At 34.8% G+C, this 16,336-nt stretch overlaps 2 protein-coding genes and 1 pseudogene across 2 annotated transcripts; 2 read left to right on the top strand and 1 right to left on the bottom strand.

Annotated features, from left to right (window-relative positions):
- Positions 1 to 1,559: 1,559 nt before the first annotated feature.
- On the bottom strand, positions 1,560 to 5,813 carry LOC121235721 (protein DEHYDRATION-INDUCED 19 homolog 6-like). The gene is made up of 5 exons (XM_041132093.1): positions 5,337 to 5,813; positions 3,870 to 4,012; positions 3,513 to 3,590; positions 3,203 to 3,408; positions 1,560 to 1,976 (listed from the first exon to the last, which is right to left on the bottom strand). Exons 1-5 carry the CDS (start codon positions 5,413 to 5,415, stop codon positions 1,874 to 1,876), a joined length of 609 nt encoding a protein of 202 aa, XP_040988027.1. The 5' UTR covers positions 5,416 to 5,813; the 3' UTR covers positions 1,560 to 1,873.
- Positions 2,695 to 2,828, top strand: LOC121236317 (annotated as a pseudogene).
- A 7,529-nt stretch (positions 5,814 to 13,342) lies between the features above and the next one.
- On the top strand, positions 13,343 to 15,740 carry LOC121235637 (pentatricopeptide repeat-containing protein At3g48250, chloroplastic-like). Its single transcript, XM_041131977.1, has one exon. The coding sequence runs from the start codon at positions 13,358 to 13,360 to the stop codon at positions 15,383 to 15,385; it is 2,028 nt and encodes a 675-aa protein (XP_040987911.1). The 5' UTR covers positions 13,343 to 13,357; the 3' UTR covers positions 15,386 to 15,740.
- The last annotated feature ends 596 nt before the right edge of the window (positions 15,741 to 16,336 follow it).

The raw sequence follows: 16,336 nt of genomic DNA on the forward strand, positions 1-16,336 counted from the left end.
ATTGTTGGGGGCTATTGGAGATTATGAAAATAAAAGTAAAAAGTATTTAAAAAATAAAAAATAATTAAAGAAATATAAATAATAAAAAATAATAATATTTTATTATTATAGAGTGTGATGGTTAATCCGATGTAGACTTTAAGTTTTGAGTGATTAGCCAAAAGTAAAAAAGTTACATATTAGTCAAATTTTGAATATTGGAATGGTTAATTCAATGCCAATGCTCTAAAAGAAAATCATATAATAACACTCTTTAAGATGATAGCAAACCGAATTCCAAAGGCTGTCCAGCAACAGAATTTGAGAAGTAATAGCTCTCCAAAGAAATTCTAAAAATATATAAATTAATATATTTTAGTGTGATATGTCATATTTGTTTTACAATAAAAATAATTTTATAATTTAAAGAACTATGTAAAATTATATAAATTATAAATTTTATTTTGTAGAATTTGCTAAACATCTTTTAGAAATTTTATTTGCACCGTATGTAAAGCAAGCCCACCCTTCTCCATCCTTGAACGACCTCCAACCAGAGCAGGAAGATCAAGTTGGCTTTGCAAAACTTGCGACACCTGACAACGGCTTTCGCCATTTAAGAAACTCAGCTTTAAAGACTGCAACCCATGTTGCGAAAACAATGCAAGAAAATAAAATAAAATGAGAAATTAATGACACAACATAAATATTTATGTGATTCGGTAATATGATAACGATCACGGAATTGTTGGTAATTTTATTCTCTTGAACAATGTCAAAATGTTCTATGGAGCTACTATATCCAAAATGGTCATTCATAATAAACACGAGAATACATAGCAAAAGTTCTAATTCTTCATTTATTGCATTATTTGCTTGAATGAGTTTCGAACAAACTCTATGTTTGATGTTCGCTTAAGTGACATGTTGAGTAAATGTCAAGCGAACTCTCTATCTAAACTCCGCTTGATCGATCAGTAGTGCGAATGTTGAGTAAACCTTTTATCTGAGCTCCATAGCCTAAGTCTCATTGAAAATTCACAAAAAAAACCGTGACAAGTCTTGATCACATCAAGTCATCAAATCGGATTGCCATAAGAATAAATCAAGCTCCACAATCCCAACAAGCCATAGGTTCAACTGGCACACAAGCCTAAAGAGCACGATAGGCTTAAAGCCCAATATAAACTGGGCCGAAAAAAGGTTTACCTAACATCTTTTGATTGAACTGAACCAGGATAATAGATATCCTCAATACAAGTGGAAATGAACCAGCCTGTAGAAGTCTTCAATTTATCTAAAAGTTTGAGCTGGTCCCAATAATCCCATGTAAATAACCGTGTCCAAATTTAGCATCATTAGGTCTGCAAGAACATGAAAAGTTTCTTGTTTTTCACTTCGGATGTTCATAGGTAAAGGCAAAGAGTCGATTTTGTCACTTGTTAGCATCAAACGTATAGCAGCAATCCTAGTCAAGTGTCTAACAAGTTGATAACTCCAATTTAATAGCCACCAGCGTTGCTCTTCTGATTCTGTCCAAAGTCTAAATCTAATCGTTTTGTACAAAAACTAAAAGTCCATTTTTGCATGAAATTTGTGCCTGGAATTTAGATTTAATAAGCTCCATAACCAGAACGTTTGCTCCTGCCCATTAATACATGGACAGGCTGATTCTCCAGACCAATGTTTACTATCATACTGCCTTCAATTAGTTTGCCATTTCCAGACCAAATATTTAGACTGCACAAATTACAAACTATTCTAGCAACTTAAAACCATGCACCACATGGAAACCCAGCACCAGTTGAAAACATGTCGTTCACAATCGTCGAGTGAAGCAATTTGTTTGCATCTTCTGGAAATTGCTGAGCTTCAAGGAACTTGGGGATAGGTCTCAGAAAATGGTTGACAGGATCAGCTGTTGGACAAAAGCTGCTTTCTGCCTTCGCTCTTCGATATCTTGTTCGTGACCTTCATCCATTGAAGATGGCTCAATGCTGCACAAGCATGAAGCATCAGCAATATCCTACGTTGGATTGTATTCTCATACATGCAAGTATGTACCTTTTTAATCTCCTGAACAATCGTATATGATTATTTACCAATCACAATTTATTTCCTAGTCATCACATCTCTAGACAGTAATTCCTGAATCAACGGGAACTGGGAGAGTAGTTCTAACCTAGGTTAGAAGTCAATCCTAAAAGCATTTGAATGAAACTGCAGATGAGACTTCAATAAAAACATAATGATGTACAAAATATGCATTTTCATTCACATGTATGCACAAGATCAAGAAAGAACAGAAAAGGACAAAACTAGGCTTCAAAATGGCTCCCTATTTCTCCAATTTGAAAAAAGGAGTTTGACCATAACAAAAGGAACATAATCTTAACAAGTAAACGATTGGACTCTTCAATCAAGTGAAAGGCATTGAACTGTGTTTATTCAAGCCCTATCAGTGACAGACACAAAAATTTAAGAGCCATTTCCTAAACACAAAGAGCTCAATAGTTCCCGGATGAAAAAAATGATTAAGTCAAGATGAAGCAAGGGTAACTTGTAAATTATATATCATTTTGAGCTAATAAAGCAAGGTTTACAACCGGAGAAAAAGAAATAGACAAAAAGTTCTCAATAATGCATTATAGAGCTGCACTAAATCACACACAAGCGCGTGCATGCGCACAAACACATATATAGACATACATATACATATATGTGGCCCATCGGATCACATGATATTAAATTAATTTTTTGAGGGGGAAAGCCCATCACAGTAGCTTGCTACCAGGGTTCTTGAGAGTCGCCCATGCATTGCACTATTGCATAGACCCGGCGCACCCCACCTTATATATATACATAGACAGATATATATGGGGGATTTCAGTCACAAACAGCACCTGATAAGGAATTTTTCTTCTCTGTTCAACAGACGGCTTAGAACCTCATATCATAATAGTTTTAACTATGTTTGTATTAAAAGACAGTCATAACAGCTGAAAAAAATCCACCGTGTATATGTTAAGAAGTATACTGTAATCAACTAAGTTACTGACTAACCCAATTCCCAAGACGGAGGAACTTCAATAACTTGTACCACTGATGTGCTTAATCAGCCTCGTTCATTGTTATGTCTTAGACTTTAAATAGTATTTACAATGCAATTCCTAAAAGAACTGACAACCCCTGCATACTAAACTCTGACCAGAAAGGAGTATACCTTTTCACATCAGAAGCATCATCTCCAAAGCATTCATCTTGCTGGATACCTTTAGGGTCCAAAACATTTATACCGTTGATAAACTGTGAGAGAAGTGGATCAGGTGCAAATTCTTGTTTGTTTACCACAACATTTGTTCGAAGCTTTTTGCCAAGCATTGCAGAATTGCCATTCAAGAAGCCGGATTTCTCAGATTTCTGCCTCCGCTGCAAAGAAGAGAAAATATAATTTTCTGGTTACAACACACATTATATGCTTTAAAGAATACTATCTCTGTAAAATGATATTTTACATAATTAGTTAACAGTACCTTTAGGGAGCTTGCATGCTGCACTATAAAATGCCCAATCACATCTTTCCCAAGATTTGCAGCACACAAAGGACAAACCTGCAATAGCAAGGTGGAATCATTTTAAAACAAAATCAAAAGAAACACAAGCAATTTCATAATCTCCACAGACTTTTATTTCTGTTTTTCCAATGCTATTAATGCTGAATGGCTTTAATTTTGTATGATAATCAGGATGAAGGATAAGTGCATTGTATCAAGTAAATATATCAAGTTTTAACTTCAGATAAGTTGGAAGCAGCATCCAAGCATGGAGACTGAGAGCATACACAATAAAAATAAAAAATAAAAATAAAAATCAGATAAAGAATCACATACTGCGCATTTTAAGTCAAAGCAGTGATCTTCTTGCAAGTGGCTACAGAGCATAGACAAGCCAATGTCCACGTAACAGAAGGGGCATGGAATACAAGCTCTTGCATCATCCTCCCCATCTGAATCATCCAGAATTAACTGGCTATCTGTTTGGGAATGGGAATGAGGAGAGGAACTGTCAGACATAACATAAAGCAATCTAGCACCAATGAATGACCACTAAAGAGATATGTTTAAAGGACAACAAAACCCATAATTCCACAAATAGAAACAATGGATGCATGAGAGAAACAGAAAGTATATACGGACAAAGAAAATGATAAAAAAAAAAAAAAAAAAAAAAAGAGAGAGAGAGAGAGAGAGAGGGAGTGGACTTTGTTGGCTTATTCTTCATCATTCAAACTGGAAACTATTGCTTGGGACAGGCACGACTCATCTCAATCACTATCATCTCTTTCCAATAATAATATCAAGAAAACATGCAAGCTTAGTTGATCTCTAAACAGTATTTATGGAAGAAGCAATCATCTTTCCTTCAAGAACTCATCACACATGCATATAAAATCAGTTTGTGTTTCCAAATCATAAAGCGATTTGCTCTCACAGCTTCATATATTTCGTCAATATATTCATCATTCTCATCTTCCTGCTGATTTCAAGTATGTCAGAACCAGAACACTTGGATGTAGTAGTTGCTTTGTTCTTCAACATCACCAATGTGTTCTTAGATGGCTCATAGACCTCTCAAGTGTTAACAAATCATTTCCATCTCCTCTAACTGCGTTTTGCGATTTTGATTCATCTCACCGCGGTCATTCTTGGGGAAATTTGGAAAAGTAAATCACTTCAAGTGAATGACTAGCCTCCAACCTAAATAATCTTTCTTACACCGTAATTAATTAAAGCCTCTGATTCAAGGTCTTATAACTCGGTAACAACACCGACGTAGAAGGTAAAAACATATAAGCAGAGTATTGAGATTATTCTAGTATTAATAGCTGAGAATAAAAAATCGTGTATTTCAGCTTATTGTCTCAAAAGTGAAAAACAAATAAATATCATTAGAAATTCAGCATCATCAAGAAATTTAACCATTAGAGTTATAATTAAACAAACAATTAGAATCTTATCTGGAACTTTTCCTGAAAACATCGGCCTATGTATAAAAACTTTCTTCTTATGTTGTCCGTTAACTACATGACCTATAAAAAAAATGTCATGTTCATAAAAATTGTTTAAAATCTTCAAAGCGCATTCCCTGAAAATTCTCACGTTAGGCTACTGCTTTGTTAAAAATTACAACTTAAGTTTAACATCCACGAGATCCTCCAACCCACCCCCAAAAACTTTGGACGAACATTTAATTATTCAAAGAAAACAATGAAACAGAACAAAGGTTGAAACCTTTGCAAACACAAAATAACTATATCAGACCCAGAAACATCAAAAGCGATAAAAGAAGAAATGAACCAGTGGGAATGCGCGCAGCTTGGAAGGTAGAGAAGTGCTTGAAAGGGTGGACCCAAGAAGCCCTGAAGTCAACATCCATGGCGGTCAGTGTTTACAGGAGAGGAGTCAGTTAGACCCCGGTGGTGGCAGAGAGAAATGGCGACGGGTGAGGTTGTGGCCCTCCTAAAAAGAAGAGGGAACTTTCCTTGCTTATTTCAGTCTTTGTTCAGTCTGATGGCTGTGGACCCCTGGTGCTGTTTGCTTACTGCATATCCTGCCACTCTCTCTCTCTCTCTCTCTCTCTCTCTCTCTCATTGTGAAAAGCTTTTTCTGTCAGTTGCTGATTGGTTGACACGTGTGAGAATTATATTTGATTCTCCACCCTTCTAAATTAAGGCCAAGTCATTTTCACAAAAAATATTAACATTATAGCTATTTTATTTTTTTCCCTAATCAACCGAATATGGTATTAAAATAAGAATAAAGTTACCATCCTCTCTCATTTTATCTTCTCATTTTAATTATTTATATATTTAATTTTTTTTAATTATTTTTATTTAATAGTTAAGTAAGTGACTATTAATATTTTAATAATTTTTTTTTTATTTTTAAAAATTTTTAAACATATTGAAAAAAATATTTGAAAAAAAAAACAACATTTTCATTGTTAATATATAAAATACATTAAAGTAGAATATTTAAAGGCAGGCAATTAGAAGAGAGATTAATCTTGTCCATAGTGTCACTGAGTACCCATTTCATTCTTGAAATCGATGAATTTTTCGAACACGCTAATCACTATAAGAAAATAAGATTTGACGGATGTGATCTATAATTGAGATAATTTATAATGCTGACCAACATTGTTATTGTAATAATGACCTACTACTATATATGCATCGTCCTAAAAAAGAATAAAAGATGACACCTATAATTAAGATTTTGGACTACTTTGTAATTTAAATTATCAATACCGACATGTTATATCACTACATTATCGTAAATTGACACTTTTGAATCCACGTTAAGATCTAAGCATTAAGATTGTACTACGTCACCCTTTTCTTATTCATCTTGAATAAGTATGCAATATGTCAATTTTAATTGTGGATTTCAAATGTTAACAGGAGATCAGTTGATTATTTGGCTAATACTGTAGCATGATGAGATCAGGTATTCATATATATTTGAAAAATGATTTATACATATCTCAAATAAATAAGTCTTGTACAAGTTTTTGTAAAAAAAATAAATCTCATTTTAAAAAATTGTAAAAAAATAAAATTTTAAATCCGGACAGGGCTGGATATTTCTTTTTTTTTTTTTTTCCTCAATTTAAATGTTTTATCCAAAGTAAAGCAAAAGCAACTCTCCTTTCTACGTGCTTTCTTTCTGCTATCAATCTTAAATTCTCCTATCTAGCTAGTATCTACCATGAAAACAGAAGTAGAGAGCCGCTGGCTGTTTCTCTGATCACTTCCAAATGCTAAGCCTTGACACAAGCAAGCATTGCATTACAAATCAGAATATGAATTGAAAGGGAAAAAAAAAAAAAATCAAAACATTCAAATTGAAGGAAATTAAAAAAAAAAAAAAAAAATGCAACCCCGTATCCGGATTGAGTGTAACCGAGTTTTGCAACCCTAATTCCAACTTCCAAAATCGAAAATTGGTTTTATAGATTCCGGACTAGTCAAAAAAACTCGATCCGGATAAACAGTACTACTACCATCATGATCACCATATAAACTACTCCCATATTTTGAGGTGTTTTAAGATTTCTGAGTGGTGATCTAACGAGTCATTGATAGGTAAACGAGTGAGAAAGCAAAAGGAGGGAATTGAAGTAATAAATTAAAGCCTGATCATATAAAGACAAAAACAAACCAGTCATGAGGATTAGATTACATCAAATGATGGTGCAGACAAAGTGACATGTCCATGGAATGCAAACCATGGGCGGTGCATTACACCTAGACATGATGAAGGGCGGCCAGAGACCAAAAGATTGCAGTTTTGTGGTGGTGGGACACTATTCCCCTTAAAAAACATCATTATTAAAGGGTGTAGCAATGTTTTATGACAAGAAAATGACCCTTATTTTGGGGTTGGGAACTTTATAAGAAGTACAGAATTCTCTAAAGAAGCATGAAAAAAGTAACGCGGGGCAATCAATTATATGGTGGGTTTTCTTGAATCACTTTCAATTGCTTAAATTGAGAGATAGATTTTATTATTTATATTTTATTTTTAATATTTTTTTGTGTAGATCAAATTCTCTCAATTAATAGATTCAACACGTAAAATATTTAATTAATTAGATAGAGTGTAACATTAGATTTTAAATTCATAATCTATAATCTGATATCATGTATAATCATTATTTATCTGTAAAAATTAATATGATGATCAAAAGAGGATGTAAATTTAATTATTTATATTATATTTTTAACTGTTTGTAGACCAGATAGGGGCTTATCATTTTTAAGATTTACCTCTCATCCAAACGGCTGCTACCAAACAGAAAACTGGAGGCCTAGCTGAAGCTAGCTAGCATGATTACAAAAGTAATTGTGGGTCCAATTTCGTGTACATGGTACATGTTTAATTGGGTTGTGTAAGAATTCAACGTAGTGTAATACACTTGCTGCTAGCAATGAAAAGATGTCATGAGATTTCTTGGATTGGGAATAGTTTGCTTCTTCTGCATGTACTCCTAGCATGGATGCTAATTTTCAGCTAAGTTCATGAGGTTGGCCCTGTGGGTCTCCACCACTTGCCTGTCTCCCAGGTTTAAATAGCCATGCATGCAGCACACATTGCACAGCTTAGACAGTACTCTTCGAATGCAGGTTCTCCAAGAACCTAGCTAGCTTGCAGACCTAATTAATTAGTTCGGATTACTATATATCCTGGGAACCATCTCTCTTATAAGTACCCTTCTCTTAACAAATGGGGAAAAAAATGTTTAGCTTGGTGGTAATGTTTCTCTAGAGAAAGTAATGAGCTCCAATTCCCAGCTTTGTTGTTATACATACACACACTTTAATCGTACGTGAACCTGATTCTCAGCATCAAGGAGACACACTAGATCATTTTTAACCATCAAATTAAGTGGTTTTCAAATGATCTCCCACTAATGATGTACGTACGCAGTTGTTTGAATCCGGTATCAAATCATTAATGGAGAGCCTGATGCTACTAGCTAGTGTTAATATAGATTGAAAGCACTTCAAGAAAAAAAGTATTTGCGATGGATTATTCGTGACAATAACGATTATTTGCGATAAAAATATACTCATTTTAGCAAGAAATAATCAATTTTGTTCGAAATAATTGGTCACAAAAAAACAATTTTTTTATAGTAAAAGAAAATGATTTTGTAAAATTTTATTGTCTATCTGACGATGACGATTGCAGTTCTTAATTTCATTGTAGCGCTCCAATGAAGATACAAATCACATCTAAGTCATACTCTAAAAAGATTCATCAATGTTATATTTGATAATAATTATTAAGAGCTATCCTAAATTATAATATTGAATATGATTGATCATTCACTACCTACACTCGTTAATCTCTAAATGTGATACACATGATCACTGAAAGGTAAGAAAAGTGTTTAAATCATTTAACAAACAGCTAGCAATTAATGAGGTAAAAACCAGAATATCGGTGATCATTAACCTTCTGCCACATTGAATCATGCATAAATTTTATTGAAGACATACACCCAAAACAGATCACCGCAGGCTCTATTTCTTGTGCACCAAATGACCGTAAATTAATGACCACTAATTCAATCATTAGACGTTTTTAATACGTTAGTGGAAAAAGGAATTGAGATGATTTGAGCGCGCGCGCGCGCTATATATATATATATATATATATATATATATATACACGATCTCATAGCTGGAATCTGCCCAAGGATCAGTACTTCGCAGGCACGTCACATATGTAGGTAATACCCTGCATATATATGGTCAATATATCTATGATCTCCTGATCTTAATTTCGTGACTATTAATGTAATTAACCATGAATGTGATCATCAATTTTAAATGCCAGGGAATCTCTCCTGATCAATTCCTTGAATTGGATTTCCAACTGATCATGATTCAACAGTAGATCAGATAGGTACGTGACAGATGCAGCGGAATATTGGAGTTCATGCTGATGATGAAGTCAATAGATATATATGGAAAATACATGATTTGCGCAACATGAAACTACTATTACATATCAATCACTTGCACATGAAAAGTAATTGATTACATCTAGCTGTACTACAGTATATAAATGATCAGCATGCACTACCGTACTTAATCTTATATTAGGATCGATCGCCTGAATTGACAACATATCACAAGAACACTGGCGATAGCTATTAATTATTGAGTCAGGTACTGCACTAATTAAAACAAGATGCATGATACTTCTGTTAATTACGGACAGCAACATGCATGCTATCTTTAGTACTAGCTAGATCACTCGAAAATAAAGAAAAATAGAAGTTAATTTGATGATTTCGGACCGGAAGTACTGCTTGATTCCCTCGCGCGCATGGATGACCTCGATCATTAATTCATGCTTTTTGGCTTAGATGCATATTGATCTGTACGTAATCTCATGAAAACAGTACGTGGGCTCCTCCAAAAAACTATCCATCTCATATGAAATGGAAGAGCAGCCTAAACTGCTTGCGCATGCTGGACTATTGAGAAGGGGAAAAATGCCTCTGCAGTAAGTTAATTTGGTTGTGATCATCAGGTTGGAAGGGAAAGGAAAGGGCTGCTTCAGACTCATGGACTTGCATATATGCATAGATATATGGTATTCACAACGATATGCAATATGAAAAAATGTGTAGAAACATGATAGGGAATTAAGCTGCAATGCAAGTAGCTGATATATATATATATATATATATATATATATATATATATTCCGTTCCACGCTTACTTTATATATAGATAGAGACCCTAATCTTGTATCTTTATATATTCCCGCATGCATACGTTTCTGATCTTTAGCGGTACACAGGGCGGCAAGCATATGATTTCCACAGGAAAAGGAAAGGGACAGTGAATGGATGCATGGCTTAAAATCATGTTTTGAAGGCAAATTAGCATGCATGCATCCATGAGCTTGTATCCTAAAGATGGGGCTTTTTTTAAAAAGCGCCACCCACCCGGCCTTCAAAAGGCTCTTTTACGTGCATGTGCATGTGTATGTGTATCTATATATACACACATGCATACATATACATACACACACATAAAGATCAGCTATATATATATGTGTGTATGCTATTGAGCATATATATATATATATATATATAAGTCCGATGTTTGAATCTTTTTGGTTCCCTTTTATTTTTCTTTTTTCTTTATAGGTCGCTTCCTCTGCCTCCAAATAAAAGTTTCTTTAAATTCACAGCAAATCTATTCCCTTTGGGGCAACCATTTCTCAATTACTTGAATAATCTGCGTCTTTTCTGCAATCAAAGGGCATATTATATATATAGGCATTCTCATTATCACGAGTGTCAAGACTCAAGTCTCCCCCGGTCCCAATTGGACCACCCTGCATTTCTCTCACAAAAGGATAGTGGACACGTGTGCTCTGAGAGAGAGAGAGAGAGAGTTTTCCTCCCACGCCCGTTGATAAAGAGGGTAACGGTGGGACCGGGAATAAACCCTTTCCTTTATTCAAGGGACGAAATTTGGCTTGGAAGACAACCAACATGGGACCCAGATGATCATGTCCTCTCACTCTCTCTATCTGCCGTTTGATTTTGTACAGAGAGGTAGGGGCAGAGCTGACTCAGCATCCAAAGAATACTGGAAAAAGATGGTCGAGATGCCCTTTGCTTTGCATTATATTAATTTCGTGGTGACTGAAGTCTGAGCTAGGAGCCGTAGACAAGACATGCACCCAAGTCAACAAGCTGTCCATCCTCTCTAATTAAAAACAAAAAACGAGATTGTTCAAATCCTTAGCTAGCTAGCCCCAACGCAAGTTGGCATTCTTGTACTTCTTGTAGGCTCAAAGTGGTACTAGCTGTTTCAGATCACAAACGTACAAATCAGGTGGGTTGGGGTTTAGGAATTGAAAAATGATAAACATACCACATATTTTATAATATTTTATATAATAATATTTTAAAAAGAGAAGTATTTTTAAATACCTTATAAAATTAATATTATTTTATAAAAATATTCTTATTTTATAAAATATTATAAAAAATATTATAAAAAATATTATGTAGTTATCACTACTCTTAAGAATTATATTCCTAGCCCTAGTTAGTCCTTAGAGAGAGATAAAGAGGCCAACAATACAACATAACTACTCCTTGGGAACAAACATGTTTTATATATATAATAAAGTAAAGAATAGTAATGAAAATATTTGAAGTATTTTTGAACTTTACTATCATCCATATACTATTTAGTAAGAAAAAAAATAAAAAAATAAAAGATTATATGTGATGTGTGATATGAAAATGATGAGTAGAATTTTTTTTTTTAAAAAATAGTGTGATTTCTTAATAAAAAATTAATTAATTTTATATAAATTTTATATTTACTCAATTTTTTTTAAAAAAGAACGTACAATTTACACGTTAATCATTTCTCTATCAGATTTAACGGATTAGGCTCAATACTTAACAGAATTTAGGTGGTCACGCCTCGAGGGGAGGAGGGAATAATACAGATGGAGCCTAACTGCATAAACCATCTCGGGCCAGAATATGGCCCAAACTGTCACTACTAGAGCAACTTAGGGCTGGTTTGTTTTTAGAAATGAGATGAGATTAAAGTTAAAAAGTTTAATAAAATATTGTTATAATATATTTTTTAATATTATTTTTATTTTAAAATTTAAAAAAGTTAAATTTTTTATTTTATTTTGTATAGAAATTTCAGAAAGTTATAATGATGAGGTGAGATGAGATGATATAAGATAAGATATTTTCTGAAGACAAACAAGACCTTAATGGATTAGCCGAATGCTAAAAAATAGATGTTGAGAGCTATTAGGATAAAATTCAGCCCACATTGAATTAACTAAATTTTAAATAATTAAAATTTAATTACAGTGACTTCCAAAATTATTTCCAAACTTAAAGGTGAATTATTTCCAAACTTAAAGGTGATTGTAGATACATCAAATTTATATTTTATTTTTATTTTTTCTCTTTCTTTCTTTGTCACAACTACCACTTCTCTCTCAATAAGCCATAAAGTTCTTCCCCAATATAGAGCTGCAACATTACGGTTTTAAGAATATGATAAAATAAAATAAAATAATATTTAAAATTTTTTTAATTATTAATTAATCATTACTATATAATAAATAAATAAATAATTCAATGTAAAAATTTAATGTGAATAGTTAAAACTAAATTTATCTTATATTATTTTATTATTATATAATGAAAAAATAACTATTCTAATGTGAAAATTTATGTGAATGAAATAGTTAAAAATTAAATTCATCTTATATTCATCAAAAGTGTCATTTAACTTTAACTAATCCATAGAGGATGATTTTAGCATGGCTTTGCTCTAGCCTTGGTTAACCAACTGGGTTGGGTACTTTTTGACCCAGATTTATCAATCGGATCCGGACCGAATGTTCAACGCCTTCTCTCTCTGAAAACTCTGAAACATCTGGCGGAGAGCCTCTCCCTGAGTAGCCATGTGTAACACAGATGATAAATAAGGAAATAATAGCAAGAGAAATGGAAAGGTGATAGCTTTCTTCGAGGGAAAGACAGAAGAGAAAGAAATAGGATTTTTTTTATTAACTTTCAGATGCCACTACAAGTTCCAGGAATTTCCATAAAAGGACCCTACTGTTGGGCCATGCAAGGCCCTATTACATACGGACTCAACATTCAAACTACTAATAATATCAAACGACTCTGGCTTACGGCCCACTTAAACAACCCATGAACTCTTAAATAAACAACAGACCTTTAATACACCAATCTACCCAGACCCAACATAAAAGGAAAAGGCCCAGGGCCCATGACCCACGCCGTGCACCCTCCAGACTTGCCTCACTTCACTCGAACATTACATTGCACTTTCTTTGTACTTCGGTTTCTCCTTACCTTGCTTGCTGCCGCCGTCTCCACCTGCTCCTCCTCCTTACTAGCCGGCGGTTGTTACACCATGAACCGAGCAAAGGCAACCCTTACATCACTCAGACTCGTCAACTCGTTCTTCTCCACTCGGCGTCCCGCAACTCGACTTCTCGCCAGCCAGGTGAATCAGTTTTATGCCTCTCTTTCACATCGATCTTTTCACACTTCGTACTTCCTAAGTAACCATCAAAAGCTGTTCTTCTCGTCGAAACCAAGTTCGGTGGTGGAACTCCTTCTGTCCAACGATTGGTCCGACGAGTTAGAGCTTGACTTAAAAAAATCCTACCCTTCACTGACCCACGAAACAGTTATTTACATTTTGAAGAAACTCGATAAAGACCCAGAAAAGGCCTCCGATTTTTTCAACTGGGTCTGTGAGAAAGCTGGTTTTAGACCCAGTTCTTCGGTGTATAGCTTAATGCTTAGGATTTTGGTTAACAAAGAGTCAATGAAGCAGTTTTGGGTCACGCTGAGAAAAATGAAAGAGGAAGGGTTTTATGTTGATGAGGAAACATATTTGACACTTTTGGGGCAGTTTAAGAAGGGGAAGATGGCTAGCGATGTCACGGCGTTGAAACACTTCTACAGTCGGATGCTTGTAGAGAATGCGATGGAGAATGTTGTGAAGAAGGTGGTTGATATTGTTTTGGAGTCAGAGTCGACAGATGAGGTTGAACATGAATTAGAGGAGCTCAAAATCGTGTTATCGGATAATTTTGTGATCCGGGTATTGAAAGAACTTCGAAATTACCCCTCGAAGGCTTTGAAATTTTTTTATTGGGTTGGCCGTTGTAGTGGTTATGGACACAATGCGGTGACTTATAATGCGATTGCTAGGGTTCTTGGTAGGGATGATTCAATTGAGCTGTTTTGGAGCGTTGTTGAGGAGATTAAGAGTGCGGGTTATGAGATGGATATTGACACATATATAAAAATATCAAGGCAATTTCAGAAGTACAAGATGATGGAGGACGCGGTGAAGCTTTATGAATTTATGATGGATAGCCCATTTAAGCCATCAGTTCAGGACTGTAGCATGCTTTTGAGGACCATATCAGCCGGTGATAACCCGAATCTGGATTTGGTGTTTAGAGTTGCAAAGAAATATGAGTCAATGGGTCATACTCTCTCTAAGGCAGTCTATGATGGGATTCATAGGTCGTTGACAAGTGCAGGGAGGTTTGATGAGGCAGAGAATATCATGAAGGTTATGAGAAACGCAGGGTATCAGCCTGATAATATCACATACAGCCAAGTGGTTTTTGGACTTTGTAAGATGAGGAGGCTTGAAGAGGCTTGTAAGGTGCTGGATGAGATGGAAGAACAAGGATGCCTTCCCGATATTAAGACTTGGACTATTTTGATTCAAGGGCATTGTGCAGCTAATGAACTTGAAAAGGCACTGATGTGTTTGGCAAAGATGATAGAGAAGAACTGTGATGTTGATGCTGATCTGCTGGATGTCTTAATTAATGGTTTCCTTAGTCAGAGGAGAGTAGATGGTGCATACAAATTGCTTGTGGAGATGGTGAATAAGGATCGCTTAAGACCTTGGCAAGCTACCTATAAAAATATGATTGAAAAGCTTTTAGGCGTAGGGAAACTTGAAGAAGCACTGAATTTGCTTCGTTTAATGAAGAAGCAAAATCACCCACCTTTCCCAGAACCCTTTGTCCAATATATTGCGAAGTTTGGGACTGTGGAGGATGCTGCAGACTTTTTTAAGGCATTAAGTGTAAAAGAATATCCATCCTCTTCTGCTTACCTTCATGTTTTCAAATCGTTCTTTAAAGAAGGTAGGCATTCTGAGGCCAAAGATCTGCTTTTCAAGTGCCCTCATCATATTCGTAAGCATAGTGAAATTGGCAAACTTTTTGGTTCAACAGGGAATGACAATGCTGCTTCATGACCAATGTATAATCAAATTTGTTCAATACATCGGATGATGTTATATCTTCTTATTCGTACTCGCAGCAGAAAACCACTGCCTCAGAATTAAATGGAAGTTTTCTGGAATAATTTTGTTACTGAAATCTCTTCTGTAGTTGTGAGGTTTTGGTCGGTGTTCAACATTGTGTATCATGTGGTGTAAATGGTCGGAAAGAAATGAGTGATGCTTTGAAGATAGGGAGTGCACAATGGCGGAGCTTTAGAATTTTTTTATCCACACTCTAATGCTTTGGTTTTCGGCCATTGTATTTGATGGAAACAATGTTCATGATTTTTTGTCTTCAATCTAGAATGTATTTAGGTGTTCTTTTGTATACTTTTTGTGTACATGAGCTATGCTTATTTCATTCATATCAATATAATTTACTTCTTACGTATATAAAAAAAAAAAAGGTTCTGGTCGGTGTTCAAACTGTTACAATGGGAAGTAAAAGAGTACTGCTTGAACTCTTCTCTGGGTTTGCCTAAAATAATGATAAGCATTAGCGCGCATGTTCTTTGGTTATGCTGATATATGTACATGGTTATCCAATATCTGATCCTTAAGCATTCAGATTTTGTGCGGTGCATCGCCAAATACTTGTGATGCTCGTTATCGTGCATCCATTCTTGTGCTCGCTATGCATGGTGGCTCTGCAAATGGACTAACTAGTTCATGATGCGTGTCTAGTGGTTAGTCTAAATGCTTCATTTATTGATGTCCACAATGTCTTCATCTACTGTACATTATTGAGGCTAGAGAGAGGCATATATCTATTGAATTTAATTTGTCAAACATGCCGTGATGCTATCATATAATCAAATCTGAGATTAGGAAAACTAGTTTTAATTGAGGTTCTCAAGATGTTTTAGTTCAAATATTTGCATATAATCAAATCTGAGATTTTTAGTTCAAATATCTCGGCACAGA

This window comes from Juglans microcarpa x Juglans regia, chromosome 6D (genome assembly GCF_004785595.1).
Source record: "Juglans microcarpa x Juglans regia isolate MS1-56 chromosome 6D, Jm3101_v1.0, whole genome shotgun sequence".
NCBI classification, from domain to species: domain Eukaryota; kingdom Viridiplantae; phylum Streptophyta; class Magnoliopsida; order Fagales; family Juglandaceae; genus Juglans; species Juglans microcarpa x Juglans regia.